The sequence below is a fragment of the Desmodus rotundus genome, chromosome 3 (genome assembly GCF_022682495.2).
Source record: "Desmodus rotundus isolate HL8 chromosome 3, HLdesRot8A.1, whole genome shotgun sequence".
Lineage (NCBI taxonomy): Eukaryota > Metazoa > Chordata > Mammalia > Chiroptera > Phyllostomidae > Desmodus > Desmodus rotundus.
Genome location: NC_071389.1, coordinates 52,626,600 through 52,641,037, shown reverse-complemented (window position 1 = coordinate 52,641,037; position 14,438 = coordinate 52,626,600). Strand labels below are relative to the sequence as shown.

General features: G+C 32.7%; 1 protein-coding gene across 3 annotated transcripts in view; it reads left to right on the top strand.

Moving 5' to 3' along the window:
• LRRIQ3 (leucine rich repeats and IQ motif containing 3) overlaps positions 1 to 14,438 on the top strand; it is a 96,102-nt gene that overhangs the window by 11,256 nt on the left and 70,408 nt on the right. For all 3 annotated transcript variants that reach the window (XM_071220941.1, XM_024565585.3, XM_045199634.2), the window contains exons 2-3: positions 3,874 to 4,122; positions 6,241 to 6,564. In XM_071220941.1, the coding sequence (XP_071077042.1) occupies positions 3,874 to 4,122; positions 6,241 to 6,564 (573 nt within the window). The remainder of the gene's footprint in view (positions 1 to 3,873; positions 4,123 to 6,240; positions 6,565 to 14,438) is intronic.

The following is a 14,438-nucleotide window of genomic DNA, read 5'->3' as shown; positions in this document are numbered from 1 at the left end:
ACATACCTTGGTTGAGAGTCAGATCCCCAGTAGGGGGCGCGTGAGAATCAAACATACATTGATGTTTCTCTCCCTCTCTTTCTCCCTCTCTTCTGCTCTCTAAAAAATAAATAAATCAAATCTTAAAAAAATAAAATTTGGAAGCACTTGGAAAGCAGGCCTTGAAATAGGTAGAGGAGGAGATACTAAATGCAATGGTTTTTAGCTTCCCTTGGTGGGCAGTATAATTATTTGGCCCCATAGTTGCGGAGATAAAATTCAGTAGGTATGCCATGGGGCCTGAGAATTTGTGTTATTCTAGTTATTCTGATGTGCAATAAAAATGAGAAACAAAATTAATGTTGCATGAGGTAGTATAAAACAATATATGAAACATTTCCACTTATCCAAAATGGTTGGGATATGTGACAGGCTATTTAACTGAATAGTCTGAATAACTGAGTCATACTTTATATTGTGAATGTGGAATACTAGTTCTTAAAGAAGTGGAGAAATGATCTACTATGTTTTTTGTGTACTTACTAATCATATGTTTGTCTTTCCTTTGGATAGCAACAACTCAATATCATATCACAATGTTCTATTCTGGAATTTTAAAACTATTACCATTGTTATGTAATGGTAAAGAAATACTGCTGGTGGAAGTGGATATTGATGCAATAGAGAACATAATATGAATGAGTCTAGTATGAGAGATTGATTCATCTTAAGAGCGCATATTTTAGCGTTCATATTACACTAAAAAATTTGAGAATGGTTTAAAAGTTAAAATACATGAAAAATAATTTAATTGGAACTAAAAATATATATATTTGCAGGAATCTGGGATGAGATTCAGTGTTTAAGTATTAAATTCACTCTGAATGACCCTGCAGATAAGGAAGAGATACACTTTGGAGTAAGGCTTCTTACGGTATGATAAAAGCAGCCAGAGAAAGTGTTTGGAGACACATTTCCCTTCACTAAAGATCTGAAAGACAAGTGAAGAGTTTGTTGCTGTTATCATAAATGTCCTTCATATGATCTGGTTATATTAATTTTCATAGAATCAGATATTTATAGAGACTTCTGGAATGAAATAATGACAAAATATGTCCCCATCCCAAATATGTGATAATATAATTCAGGGTTATAATTTTTGCCAGTATATTTATTGAAAATGTGTTCGTTTATTTTTTCTTCTGCTTCCTTTGGATTTAATTTGCACTTTGTCCAGTTTCCTAAGGCACAAACTTAGATTACTGACTTTAGATCTTTTCTAATATATGAATTCAATGCTATAAATTGCCCCTTAGGTACTACTTTCACTGCATGGTACACATTTTGAAAAGGTGAATTTTCATTTAGTTCAAAATATTTTAAAATTTCTCTTGTAATTTCTTCCTTGACCCACATGTTATTTAGAAGTGTGTGCTTTAATCTTACTGTATTTTAGGATTTTCCAGCTTCATTTCTATTATTCCTATCTACTCTAATTCCACTGTGGTATGAAAGAGACACTATATGGTATCTCTTCTTACAAATTTTTTAAGATACATTTTATGGCCCTGAGTGTGGTCTATCTTGGTGAATATTCCACGAGAGCTTGAGAAGAATGTGTAACCTACTGATGTTGGATGGAGTAATAGATAGATATCAGTTATCCATGTGGTGAACGGTGCTGTGGACATCCACTATGTACTGATTGCCTGCCTGCTGGACCCATCTATTTCTGATAGCGGGATGTGGAAGTCTCCAACTATAATAGTGGACTCATCTTGTTCTTTCTAATTTTCTATTTTGTGTCAGGTACTTTGATGCTGTGTTCAGGCACATGCAGATTGAGGATTGTTAAGCCTCTTGTAAAATTGTCCCTTGTTATCATTTTGTAATGCCCCTCGTCATCCCTGATGGTTTTCCTTGCTCTGAAGTCTGCTCTGTTTGAAACATTATAGCTTCAGCAGCTTTTTTTAGATTAGTGCTGGCACGGTATGTCTTTTTACATCACTTTACTTTTTTGTTTACTTATTTTTTTAAATGTGTCCCACTGAAGAATAAATATTTTAATTGAAGCTTACTTCACATACCATAAAAGTCACCTTTTTAAAGTGTAAATTCAGTGAAAAAATATTTTAAAACAAAAACAATAACTTGGTTGTCTGTCAAGACCTCTTCATGTTGCTGTATTCTACATGGTCAGTTTAATGCTTTCATAGTGTGAAATGCTCCCATTGACTATATTACAGTATTTCATTTAGTTAATACCACCTTTTAAGACATTTAGGGCATATCATGTTTTTGCTATTATATACCATATTTATTGAATTCCTGCATAGTGTCATCTTTTTCATATCCATTGTTATTTATTATACATTTTATTATAATTGACATAACATTTTATTAATTTCAGGTGTACAACAAAATGATTAATATTTGTGTATCACTACAAAAAGCCTAGTTCACATCTGTCACCATATATAGTTACAAAATTATTTTTTGTTGCCATGAGAATTTTTAAGATTTACTCTGTTAAAAACATTCAAATATTCAGTACAGTATTGTTAACTACAGCACCAAGCTGTACATTACCTCCCATGATTTACTTTTTTTTTTATAAGATTGGATGTCTTGTAACACTTCTACCACGCTAATGCAATGTGTTAACAGGAAAATTGTGTGTTGAGGGTGGAGTATGCGGGAGTATAAATTCCTGGGTCCACAGTCCAAAGACTCTGATAAAGTAGATGTGATTTAAGAGCCAGGAAATCTGCTTCTACTAATTTTTTAAGTGATTGATTAGAGTTTGAGAGTTATAGTTCTAGCCCTTGGCGAGTATGTGAAAAGTAGCCAGCCTTTTATAGAGTGCCAGGCTTTATCTGGATTTTCACATATATTCTCATTTGGATTATGCTGACCCAGTTTACCTCCAGATGGTAGAAATAGATTTTTCCAGGGGGGAAGTGGTTAATCTTAACCAAACACTCAGATTGGTCACTTGAGCCCATGTATTCTCTTCCAAACTATCACTGGGTGACTGCCTTTTATGAAAGCTGAAATTACCCACAGTAAGGGAAATTTCATATATATAAGAAATAATATATAAAAGTACAACAAAAAGCACTGAGCCAGAAGTTTTAGATAAACTTAGTCAAATCTGAAACTATTAGAATTCCAGGTTTTAATTGTTTAATAGAATCAAACAAATACAGCATGGGACAAAGTAGGTTTATAGTTTTGAGAAAGTGAAACACAGAGCTTATTCTGTTATCATTATTTATTTATTATTGTATTATTTTCCAAATGAATAACTGTAAACCTACTTTTGTCTTACCATGTATAATGAGATTGCTAATTATTTCTTGAGGAAATAAATATTTGTTACAGTTGAAACCCTGCATTGCACCTTAATTTTATTTAGCTGCATTTTTTTAGCCCCTCCAGCAAAAAGTACCACTTTCCTGACTTAGGCATTAATAATTCAAAGCATTTCTTTATTTAAAATGTCTTTTAACAAAAATTATTATACAAGATATGCTAATGTATGCTTTTCCTTGTTTGTTGGTTTTAGTTGTCTTGCTAACATGTGATGTTTTTGTATCAACTATTTCAATGAATTCCATTTTCTCTAAGTATTTTGGGAAAAAGGAAGTATTTCTTCCTCTTACTGGTTAGTTTATTGGGGAGGGCAACAATACATTTTTGAGTTGTTACATAAATGTTAGACATTTAAGATGCCTTCAGATAGATTTTATGGGAATTAGATTTTAAAAAAAATTTTAACTTAGTTTCTACCCATTTTTACTCTCACTATCTATTTGCAAATGTCTTGTTTTCATATAAAGTTATTTTTGGAAGTTGAAAAACCTTTTGAAAGAAATTTATTATTTTTTCTAGATGTTTCATGGAACTATCACAGAAGAGCTAATCAGTCATGAAGAATGGAGTCACTATAATCAAAACATAATAGAAGATCAGAAAGATTTTGTTTTCGTGAAGTTCAATGGTCTTCATTTAAAATCTATGGAAAACTTACAATCTTGTGTCTCTCTTAGAGTATGCATCTTCTCAAACAACTTTATTACAGATATCAGCGCGCTTCAGAGTTGTATAAAATTAGTCAAACTTGATCTCCATGGAAATCAGGTAAGCAGTAGCCATTCCAGATATTTTCATATAAAGTAGATTATGTTGAATAAGCACTGTCTACTCACAGTATATCTCACAGATAGGCTTTCATATACAATATAAACAAAAAACTTTAAATAAATAAAATGCAAAATGTAGAAACCAAAGTTCAAATATAAGCAAACATTTTAAATGAAACACATATGAATAAACTCTGTGATTTGTTTTATTTCTTAAACCCATAGTCTGGATTAAGAATACTTCTTCTCAATTATTGTTTTAGGTAACATATAACTGATGTATAACATCATCTTAGTTTCATGTGTACAACACAGTGATGCAACATTTGTCCATATTGTGAAATGTGCACCACAATGTTCCACTTCACGTTTATTACCACATTGTTACACAGCAGACATACAATTTTCAAATATTTTCTTCCATTTGGTCAGTTGCCATTGCATTTCAGTGAAGGTTTCCTTTGCTATGCAGAGCTTTTAATTTTTATGTAGTTCCACTTGTTTATTTTTTGCTTCTGTTGCCTTTTTTTCTTGGTTTTGTATTAAAAATATATATTGCTAACATCACTAAGAACTATTTGAAGGAGCTCTCTGCCCATCTTTTCTGCTAGAATTTTTATGGTTCCAGTTCTTACATTCAAGGCTTTAATCCATTTTTGTAGGTAATATATGATATTGTTCCAAGTTTTATTCTTTGGCATGTGTCTTTCCAGTTTTCCCAATATCATTTATTGATGAGACTGTCCTTTCCCTGTTGTATATTCTTGGCTCCTTTGTTGCAAATCAAATGACCATATATATGTGCATTTCTTTCTTTTTTTTTTGTGCACTTATTTCTGAGCTCTGTATTCTGTTCCATTGAACTATGTGTCTGGTTTAATGCCAAAACCGTACTGAATGATTACCATAGCTTTCAAATATAGTTTGAAATGAGGGAACATGTTGCCTCAAGCTTTGTTCTCTCTAAATTTCTTTGGCTATTTAGGTTTCTTTCAAATTTTAGGATTGTTTTATTTCTGTGAAAATGCCATTGGAATTTTTGATAGGGATTGCATGGATTCTACAGAATGCTTTGTCTAGTATGGATATTTTGAATAATATTCTCTCAGTCCTTGGATATGGAATATATTTTCATTCATTTGTATCTTCTTTAATTCTTTTAGAATGTCTTATAGTTTTCATTATAAAGATACTTCACTTTCTTGGTTAAAAATATTCCTAGGCATTTTTTTGGTGCAAAAATCCATAAATAGGATTTTTTAAAATTTTTATTATGATAGTTTGTTATCAGTGTATGGAAAACAACAAATTTTTACATACTGGTTCTGTATTCTGCAATTTTATTCAATTCATTTATTAGTTTTAATAATATTTTGGTGGAGACTTTCTGTTTTTCTTCTGTATAATATTTGGTGTCACCTGTATATGGTTACAGCTTTACTTCTTCCTTTCCAATTTGGATGCCTTTTATTTCTTTTTCTTCCTTAATTTCTTGGCTAGGACTTCCAGTAATATGTTGATTCCAATAATAATAAAGAGGCTGGAGTGGGCTTCCTCTCTTGCTCCTGATCTTAGGGAAATTTTCAAATTTTCACCATTGAGTATGATGTTAACTATGGCCTTATATCATATTTGGCCTTTATTATGTTGAGGTATTTTCTTCTATATCCACTTTTTAGTTTTTATCATAATTGGGTATAGAATTTGTCATGCTTTTTCTGCCTCTGTTGAGAGGATTGTATGATTTTTATCTTTTATTTAATCAGTATGGTGTTACCCCATTGTTTGATTTGACTTTTAATTATGTATATAAAGAAAGTATTTTAGAGAAGTTTAAAGAGTCAGCCTATTCCTAAGGAATTTTTACTGAATGAAGTATATGTGCTTATTCATTTGATTACTCTAATAATGGTAGCTTATTTTAGATGTCAGGTATTATTAGGTTTTTTACACTAGTTATCATTTTGGTAACTAGAAATTATGTTTGTTTTTACTAATGAGAAAATTTTCATTTGGGAAAATACTAAATCTTAGAAGATGTTTAATATATTTTATTTTCCATGCAATTGATAGAAATTTTATATTTATATTTAATATACTATTATTAATATTTTAGGTACAGACTCTACCAGATACCAAATTTTGGAGTAGATTAAAGAACCTAAAACTTCTCTATCTCCATAACAATGGGTTTGCAAAGCTGAAGAATGTCTGCGTGTTATCAGCCTGTCCGAGCCTCGTTGCCCTCACTATGTTCGATTGCCCAGTAAGCCTTAAAAAAGGATATAGACATACTCTTGTCAACAGTATCTGCAGTCTCAAAGCATTGGATCAACATGTGATTTCTGATGAAGAAATCATTCAGAACTGGCATCTTCCCGAAAGATTCAAAACATATAGCCACCGGCTTTTCTTTAATTTCTGCCCTGCTTTGAAAAAGGTAAATGGTTTTATTAGAGTTTGTTTTAAGTAAATTTACAGAAATGAAATTTTAGCTTCTAAGGTCCATCCATACCTAAATTATATAAAACTAATATTTGCATCACTTATATAAGATATTTTATACTAGTAAATATATTAATGATGTGTTCTATCTAAAATTTATTTAAAAGTTTGTACATTTACTATAAAATAATTATTGAGCAGAAAAGTACTAAATTATAGAGAAATAAATGCATACATATATATGTATGTGTATAAAATGTTTTAATAGTTGTAAGGATAGGTAGCTTATATATTATAAAATTCCCCCATTTTACATATATGATTTAATTATTTTAATAAATTAAGTGTGCTATATAACCACCTCCAAAATCCAATGTTAGAAATTGTCACCACTCCCAGTTTCCTTCATTCCCATTGGCAGTTGATCCCCACTCCCCCCCAATCCTAAGTAACAATGATCTGTTTTCTGTCTCCATAAATTTGCTTTTCTAACCATTTAATATAAAGGAGTCATACAACATGTAGTCTTTTGCATCTGCCTTCTTTCAGTTTGTGTGATGTGTTTGAGGCTCATTCCTGTTGTAACACGAATTAGTAGTTTGTTCCTTTTGATTGCTAAATAACATTGTATTATACAAATATACTATATTTTCTTTGTCTTTTCACCAATTGATGGACAGTGGATTGTTTCCAATTTTTGCTCTTATGAATTAACACCTCCGAACATGTATCAGACATATGTTTTTGCTTTTCTTGGGTAGATTCTCAAGAGTGCAGTTGCTGGGGTGCATGATAATTTTATGTTTAACTTGTTAAGAAACTGAATTGCCTTCTAAAAAGTGGAAACCACTGGTCCAGTCCAGTTCTAGTTTCTTTATGTCTTTGGAAACTCTTAGTATTTTCTGTCTTTTGCACTATAGACATTTTAGTGGGTGTGACGTGGTATTTTATTTGTGGATTTAATTTTTATTTCCCTAATAAATAATGATAGGCATCTTTTCATCTGTTTATGAACTAGTCATCTATCTTCTTGGGTAAAGTGCTATAGAGATTTTTCTGCCCATTTAAAGTGGGTTGTTTGTCTTACTGAGTTGTAAGAGTAAACATCTGGGTAAGTCCTTTATCAGATATATGGATCACGAACATTTTCTCCCATTCTGTAGCTTGGCTTTTCATTTTCTTACTGGTCTCTGCTGAAGCCGAAAAGTTTGGAGTTTTATGAGCTTCAATTTTATAAATTTTTTAATGTATCATGCTTTTGGTGGTGTATTTTAAGAACTCTACCTAAATCCAGGTCACAGATTTTTCTTCTATCTTTCTTCTAGAAATTTAATGATTTTAGTTATGAAATTTAGATCTATGTGTTTTACATTGAATGAATTTTTATGCACAGTCTGAAGTAAGGGTCTAAGTTTATTTTTGCTTATTGATATTCAATTACACTAACCCCACTTGTTGAAAGAATATTTTTCCCCAGTGAATTGTCTTGGTATTTGTCAAAAATAAATTGGTCACAAATATAAGGGTTGATTTCTAGACTCTCAATTTTTTCCAGTGGTGTATATATCTATTCTTATGATATTACCACACAACTACAATCTTCTTACTGTAGATTTACAGTTAAGTTTTGAAATAGGGAGTCTGAGTCCTCCAACTTTGCCCTTTTTTTCAAATCTTGCACTAGCTAGTCAGGGCCCCTGGCATTTACAAATGAATTTTAGGATCAACTTATCAATGTTGACAATGATTACTGCTGCAATAGTGATAAATATTCCATTGAATTTTATGGATCAATTTGTGGAGAATCGCCATCTTTACAATAATGAGTATTCTCATTCTTAAATGTGGATTGTCCCTCAGTTTATTTAGGTGTTCTTTAATTTTCTGAGAAATGCTTCGTAGTTTTCATTGTACAAGTCTTGCATTTATTTTGTTAATTTTTTTAGATATTTTATTTGATACTACAAATAGAATCATTTACTTAATTTCATATTTGGATTTTTGTTGCTAGTAAACATATATATATATACTACACTTGATGTTTTTATTTTATCTTATATCCTGCTAACTTCCTATTCTCATTTATTAGTTCTGGAAGTTTTTTGTTGATTCTAAATATTTGTCTTTAATTGAAAGTGGATTTTTTTAAGTTTTCATATTTGAATGAATACATTAGGAAATAGTTTATTTTTCAGTGCTTTAAAAGACAATTTAGATTATTAATGAAGAGTATAAAAATATTTGGTTCTTAAAATATTAATTTGATGACATAGACATGTTCATAACATTTTATATTGATTTTTTCCCACATCCCAAAAGCTTTATTTCATTTTAATTTTTTCCATCACCCTATACCCTCTTCCACCTCCACCCTCCCTAACCCCCCCAGTCACCACACTATTGATTTTTCAAATGTTGAAATAAATTATTGGGAAACTTTATCTAATTAGAGGTCACAAAATCCTTAGATGGATAGATAAAAATATAAGAAAAAATGCTTCGTGACATATAATATTGGAACAAATACATTATGTAATAGTTCAAAAGAGTGTTAAATCTTCAAGTGTTAGACAAACCAGGTACAAAGTGTAGGAAGTAAAGTATTTTGCAGAAGAGTGTTTATAATATTTTCTAGGTATATATAAATCTGCAAATAAATACATTAACAATTGATGAAAAATAGAAAATCATTTGAGAAGTGGTGATCACTTCTAAAAGGGTGAATAAACAGTGAACACTGGTTATGGAGATTAGGAAGTTGAAAGACTTTTATAATTGCACATGATTCTTGATATTTAAAATATTTAAGTATGTTAATTATTTTATAATAACAGTTTCAAAAATTAGGGAAATAAAAAATAAAACAGTATGTATGTCTGAGTGATTTAACCTGGGCCTAAAAGAAGAATTTAAGTGTTCTAGTTGTGTGGTATGGTATAGTCAAATTTAGGAACATACATAGCCCTTTTAAAGACAATCATGTCTGAAGTTCATTTGAGGAATCAATGGGAACTCAGGTGGACAGTAGTGAAATCAACTTTGAATGACATACTAAGGAGTTTACACTTCTTAATGAATGCAGTGAAGATCTATTGAAGGTATTTGAGCAGGGAGGTTTGATTGATTCTGTCCTAGTTGGTGCTCTATGAATAAATGGTATTGACAAAGTTTTTTTTTGAAAGATAATCCAGTATTATGCTAGCTGATTAATAGGGGTCAAGGGGCAGATGAGGGCAGAGAGATCAATTACCGTAGGCCAGAAATGATGTTATTAGGGTTGATATAGGTAGACAGCCAGTGGCAAAGAAGAAAGAAGACAATGTAGAGGACACACACGCAGTAAATGCCATTGTGGTAAGCACTTTATGTATTTTATTTACTCATTCCTTCACCAAATATATACTGAGCACCCAATAGGTGAGAGGGATTATTGTGGACTAAATAGTAAATAATCCTGACAAAGGTCCTACTTGCATTAAGTTTAGTGGTAAGGCACAGGAAATAAATGTGTAAGCCACCTCCCTCCCCCTCCCCCCAAAATCAACCATAGAAGGCCAGATGGTATTAATTTCTAAAGAAAATAAAGAAAGCGATAACAGGAATAAAGGTGAACCTAGGGTGGATGAGGCGGACTTTCTGAAAAGTACCTTATTTATTCATTATTATATTCTTTGACTTGGGAAGGTATTACTCTTATTTCAAGAGGAAAATGAAGTATAGTGAGTTTCAGAAACCTATCCAATATCAGATCCAGTCAGTCATGAAGCTGGGATTTCAAGTCTGTCTTGGTTTTACAGTGCTATGATCTCCGTTACATCACAAGGGATAGAGAATGCAAAGATTTCACATGATTTTTTAAAACTGATTGAAAGTGGGAGGATAACTAAGGAAATAGTCCTCTAGTATTTTGAGCTTGAGTAACCGGGACAAAAAATAAACGAGTTAACAGAAACGGTGGCATTTGAACAGTTTTGGTAGAAAGTTTGGACAGGTTTATTTGAGGCAGCATATTGATGTAGAGCTATCAACCGGGCTTTGGAAATGAAGGACTAATTTCAGAAACAGTGTTCTGGGGCTAAGATGTAAATCTATTGGGTATTTGCTTGTGGTTATCCTGGAAACTAAGCTGTCACAGGAAAAGGTAAGGAACAGTAAAGGCTGAAGGCTAAGGACACAGCCTTCAGTCACAGTCTCATTTTGTGGGTGGGAAGCAGTGGAAACGGTGAGAAGAAGAGAGTACTGATCACGGGAAGTAGGAGAAAAATCAGAGGCATGCTTTATGCTTTATTGTCACTTAGGTTAAGGGAAAAGACTGATTTAAAAATGAAGAATGCTTTAAATGGTCAAGGAAAATTAGCAGTGATACAAAACTAGTTTGAAAGCCTTTTTGATGGTGTTGAAGTTACTGAGTCTTTGGAGTTTCAGTAACTTGCAGGGACAAATATGAAATTATAATGTCAAGTATAGAACTTTTTCTGAGAGAATTTTGGACAAAGAAAAGATAATGGCAGCTGTAGGAAATTGGATTAATAGATCTTTTTATGTGAGATGTAATAACTGCTACATATTTTTAAACAGGGATATAACTTTCAATTTTAAAAAAGATGATCAAATATAAAGACAATGACTGAGTAAAAATTGTGTGCAAATTATGAATGAAAGTAAAAAAAATGGACTAAATCTTAAAGCAATATAGGTATGCCAAATTCTGGCAGAATGTTTTCCTGAGTTGTGGAGAGGTAAATATATTTGAATAACGGTTTTCACTTTACCTTTGCATTTCTTTTTTTAAAAAATATATTTTATTGATTATGTTGTTACAATTGTCTCATTTTCCCACCTTTATTCCCCTCTGCCTTGCACACCCCCTCCCACCCGCATTCCCCCCTTTAGTTCATGTCCCTGGGTTGTACATATAAGTTCTTTGGCTTCACCATTTCCCATACTATTCTTAACCTCTCCCTATTTGTTATTTCTGCTTATAAGCAATATTCTGTTTATAAGGTTTTCCTTTAAAAATTGAAAGATTTAGTTTATAGCAAATATAAATATATAAATATATATTTTATATATAATTTATATATAAATAATTAATATATATTATTTATATATTATATATAAATATAAATATACTTCTGTGCTTGCTAGTTTGTTTTTAATCTCTTTTACTGAGTTCTTCATCTCCAGAATTTCTGTTTGATTCTTTTTTGAAGTTTCAGTCTCGTTGGTAAAGTACTCGTTTTGTTCATTGACTTGTTTTTTAAGTTCACTAAACTGTCTGACTGTATTTTCTTGCAGAGCTTTTTGAGAACTCAATCTTGAATTCTCTGTCATTTACATGACATATTTCCATGTCTTTATTTTATGGAAATCTTTAATTTTTTTCCGAGCTGCCTTGCTACCTTGATTATTCATGGTATTTGGTGGATTTCTTCTCTGTCTGTGTGTCTGTGTCTGAGCGGCCCTTCTCTAGCAAATAAATACAAAGATGTCTGTTTTATTAGTTTCCAGTACGTGGTGCTAAATCACAAGGTTTTTTTAGCTCTCTCGCTTTTATCTGGCTTTTCAGTTCTCCACAAGGTGGTGTTCCCTGGTAGGTGGGTGCCTCCCCTGTCATCTGGCCGTCCCAGTCCCAGGGGCCCAAGGGAAGTAAGGTGGGCAGTGGGGTTCCAAATCTGTGAAGTCCCAGTGCTGTCCCTGCAGCCAGATATGCTGTCAGTGTTACTTGAATTCATGGGACCTCCTCAGGGTTTCCTTTTTGCCCCCACCCTGGAACCAGTCACAGAGAGCACCGTTTGCTCAGGTAGAAAAGTGATTCTGTAGAACCAGTCATCAGGTTTGCAGATAATGTCCACTTACAAATGGAATACGAAAGGATAGAATTTAGGGATCAAATACATAAAAAAGAAATTAAAGCATGGATGAAGGAAAGAAAGAAAAAATTAAATTAGTGCAAATATATTTAAAATATCAAATTGATTGGAAATGTGCATAATTATATACAGTATGAATAGAATATAGTTTTGCAATTTGTTTTTCAACTACTCTTCCTGTTAGACCCCAAAGTGCTTCTTCCATATGAGTCATATTTACAAATGTTTCTAATATTCTCTTGAAATGCTTCATCATGTTTTATGCTAGGATTAGCAATAGCCCCATTTTCATTCCAGGATTACAATAGCAAATGGTAGGCTATAGATGTTTTATTATTCTACCATCTATTTTGTTTATTGTTGATAGGTTTTTTTTGCCCACGCTTATGTTGTTCCCTGTCAGAATTTTACAATAATGTTTAATTCTTTGTATTAGATTGAAAATATTAGTACTAATTGCCTGTTATAGTTATTTCATAATTTTACATTATGTAAGTTTGGATACATTATTTAGTAAATTGCTCTAGATTACTTTTTGAGTATCAAATGTGGTAAGGTATACAGGTTCTTTGTAGACTCTAAAACTGTATATTATTTTAAGTGTTACTATGAAACTACTGTGGATAACTTTGTTTGGAGGCTTGAAATGTTTTAGCCACTTAACAAGTTCTTTATTAATATTCTTTCACAACAACCCAGTGAAGCTATGCTATTGTTATCTCTATTTTACAGGTGGAGAACTGGGGACAGATAGGTTGCTTACCCTAGATCACATCGCTAGCAAGTAGTAGAACTGGGATTTAAGTCCAGGCCATCATTTTCTAGTGAAGGAAATGCATTATTTGCCCTTTAGAAAGAGGAAATTTCTATTTGTCTTCAAATTTCAAATAGATCATGGCATTTGTTCAAATTTATCATAATAGTTTTATTGGCATTTCACAAAATAATTGTGTTAGGGCATCAGAAAGCTGGGGTGTAGCTAGAGGTTACTTGTACTCTGGCAGGGACACCAACCCTGCCAACAGGTGATTATTTTGTTTATCTTTTTAAAGAAAAGGAATGACTCATGCTGCGGGGGGAAGCAGACTCTGTGCTTTACTGCAGTGTGCACGTACGGTTCTCTGCCGGTGAGAGCGGCAGCTCTTGACCAGCGCCCTTCTGCCCAGTCATCTAAGCTCCCTGCCGTGTTCCTCCCTGTGCACTCAGCTCCCTGCTTCCAAGCTGCTATAGGGGAGGAGAAACAATTTTCTCTCAACCCTTCTGAATTATTGACTGAGATTCCCGTGATAAAAGACATGAACAAGAGAAAAACAAATGTATCAATTTCTACCTCATGTGTACATAGGAGATACCCAGGGAAAAATGAATAACTCCTGAAGTAGCTTTGAATTCAAAGAAAGGGAATGGGGTATGTAGGCTTCTTAGGAGAGTAAATGATTTTTAGGAAAGATGAATTATTGTCCCTTAGAAGAAGAGACGGGAGTTAGTGACAGAATTTACCTGGGTGTGGTGGTCTCTGCTAAACTCTTCTCCTAATCTTCTCATTTATTCTTCTTTAATAAGAACCATCTTCCCTGGTTTTCATTTATTTTGAATACCTTTTGGAAGATCTGTCTTGAGGCAGATAAGGGAAGTTCAGAGAAATCCCATCCCTGCTTTCCTGTTTTCCAAGTGTCTACCACTCAAAATAATTAAAATACCAAAGCAGCATATTTTGGGGTGGCATTTCTTGAACTCCTACAATTATGTTTCGGGGTGGTATGAAGTAGCACTAATCTGCAAGATGTTGTGATTTTTTTTTTCCTAGCAGTACATAGTTGATTGAAGGTATGGGCAGAAAAGGGGAGTGTTTTTTAACATGATGGTTTGGTAATTTTCAGGGTAGATGCCTTTACCAGGGGTGTCAAACTCATTTTCACCACATCAGCCTCCTGGTTGCCTTCAAAGGGCCGAATGTAATTTTAGGGCTGTATAAATGTAACTACTCCTTAACTAG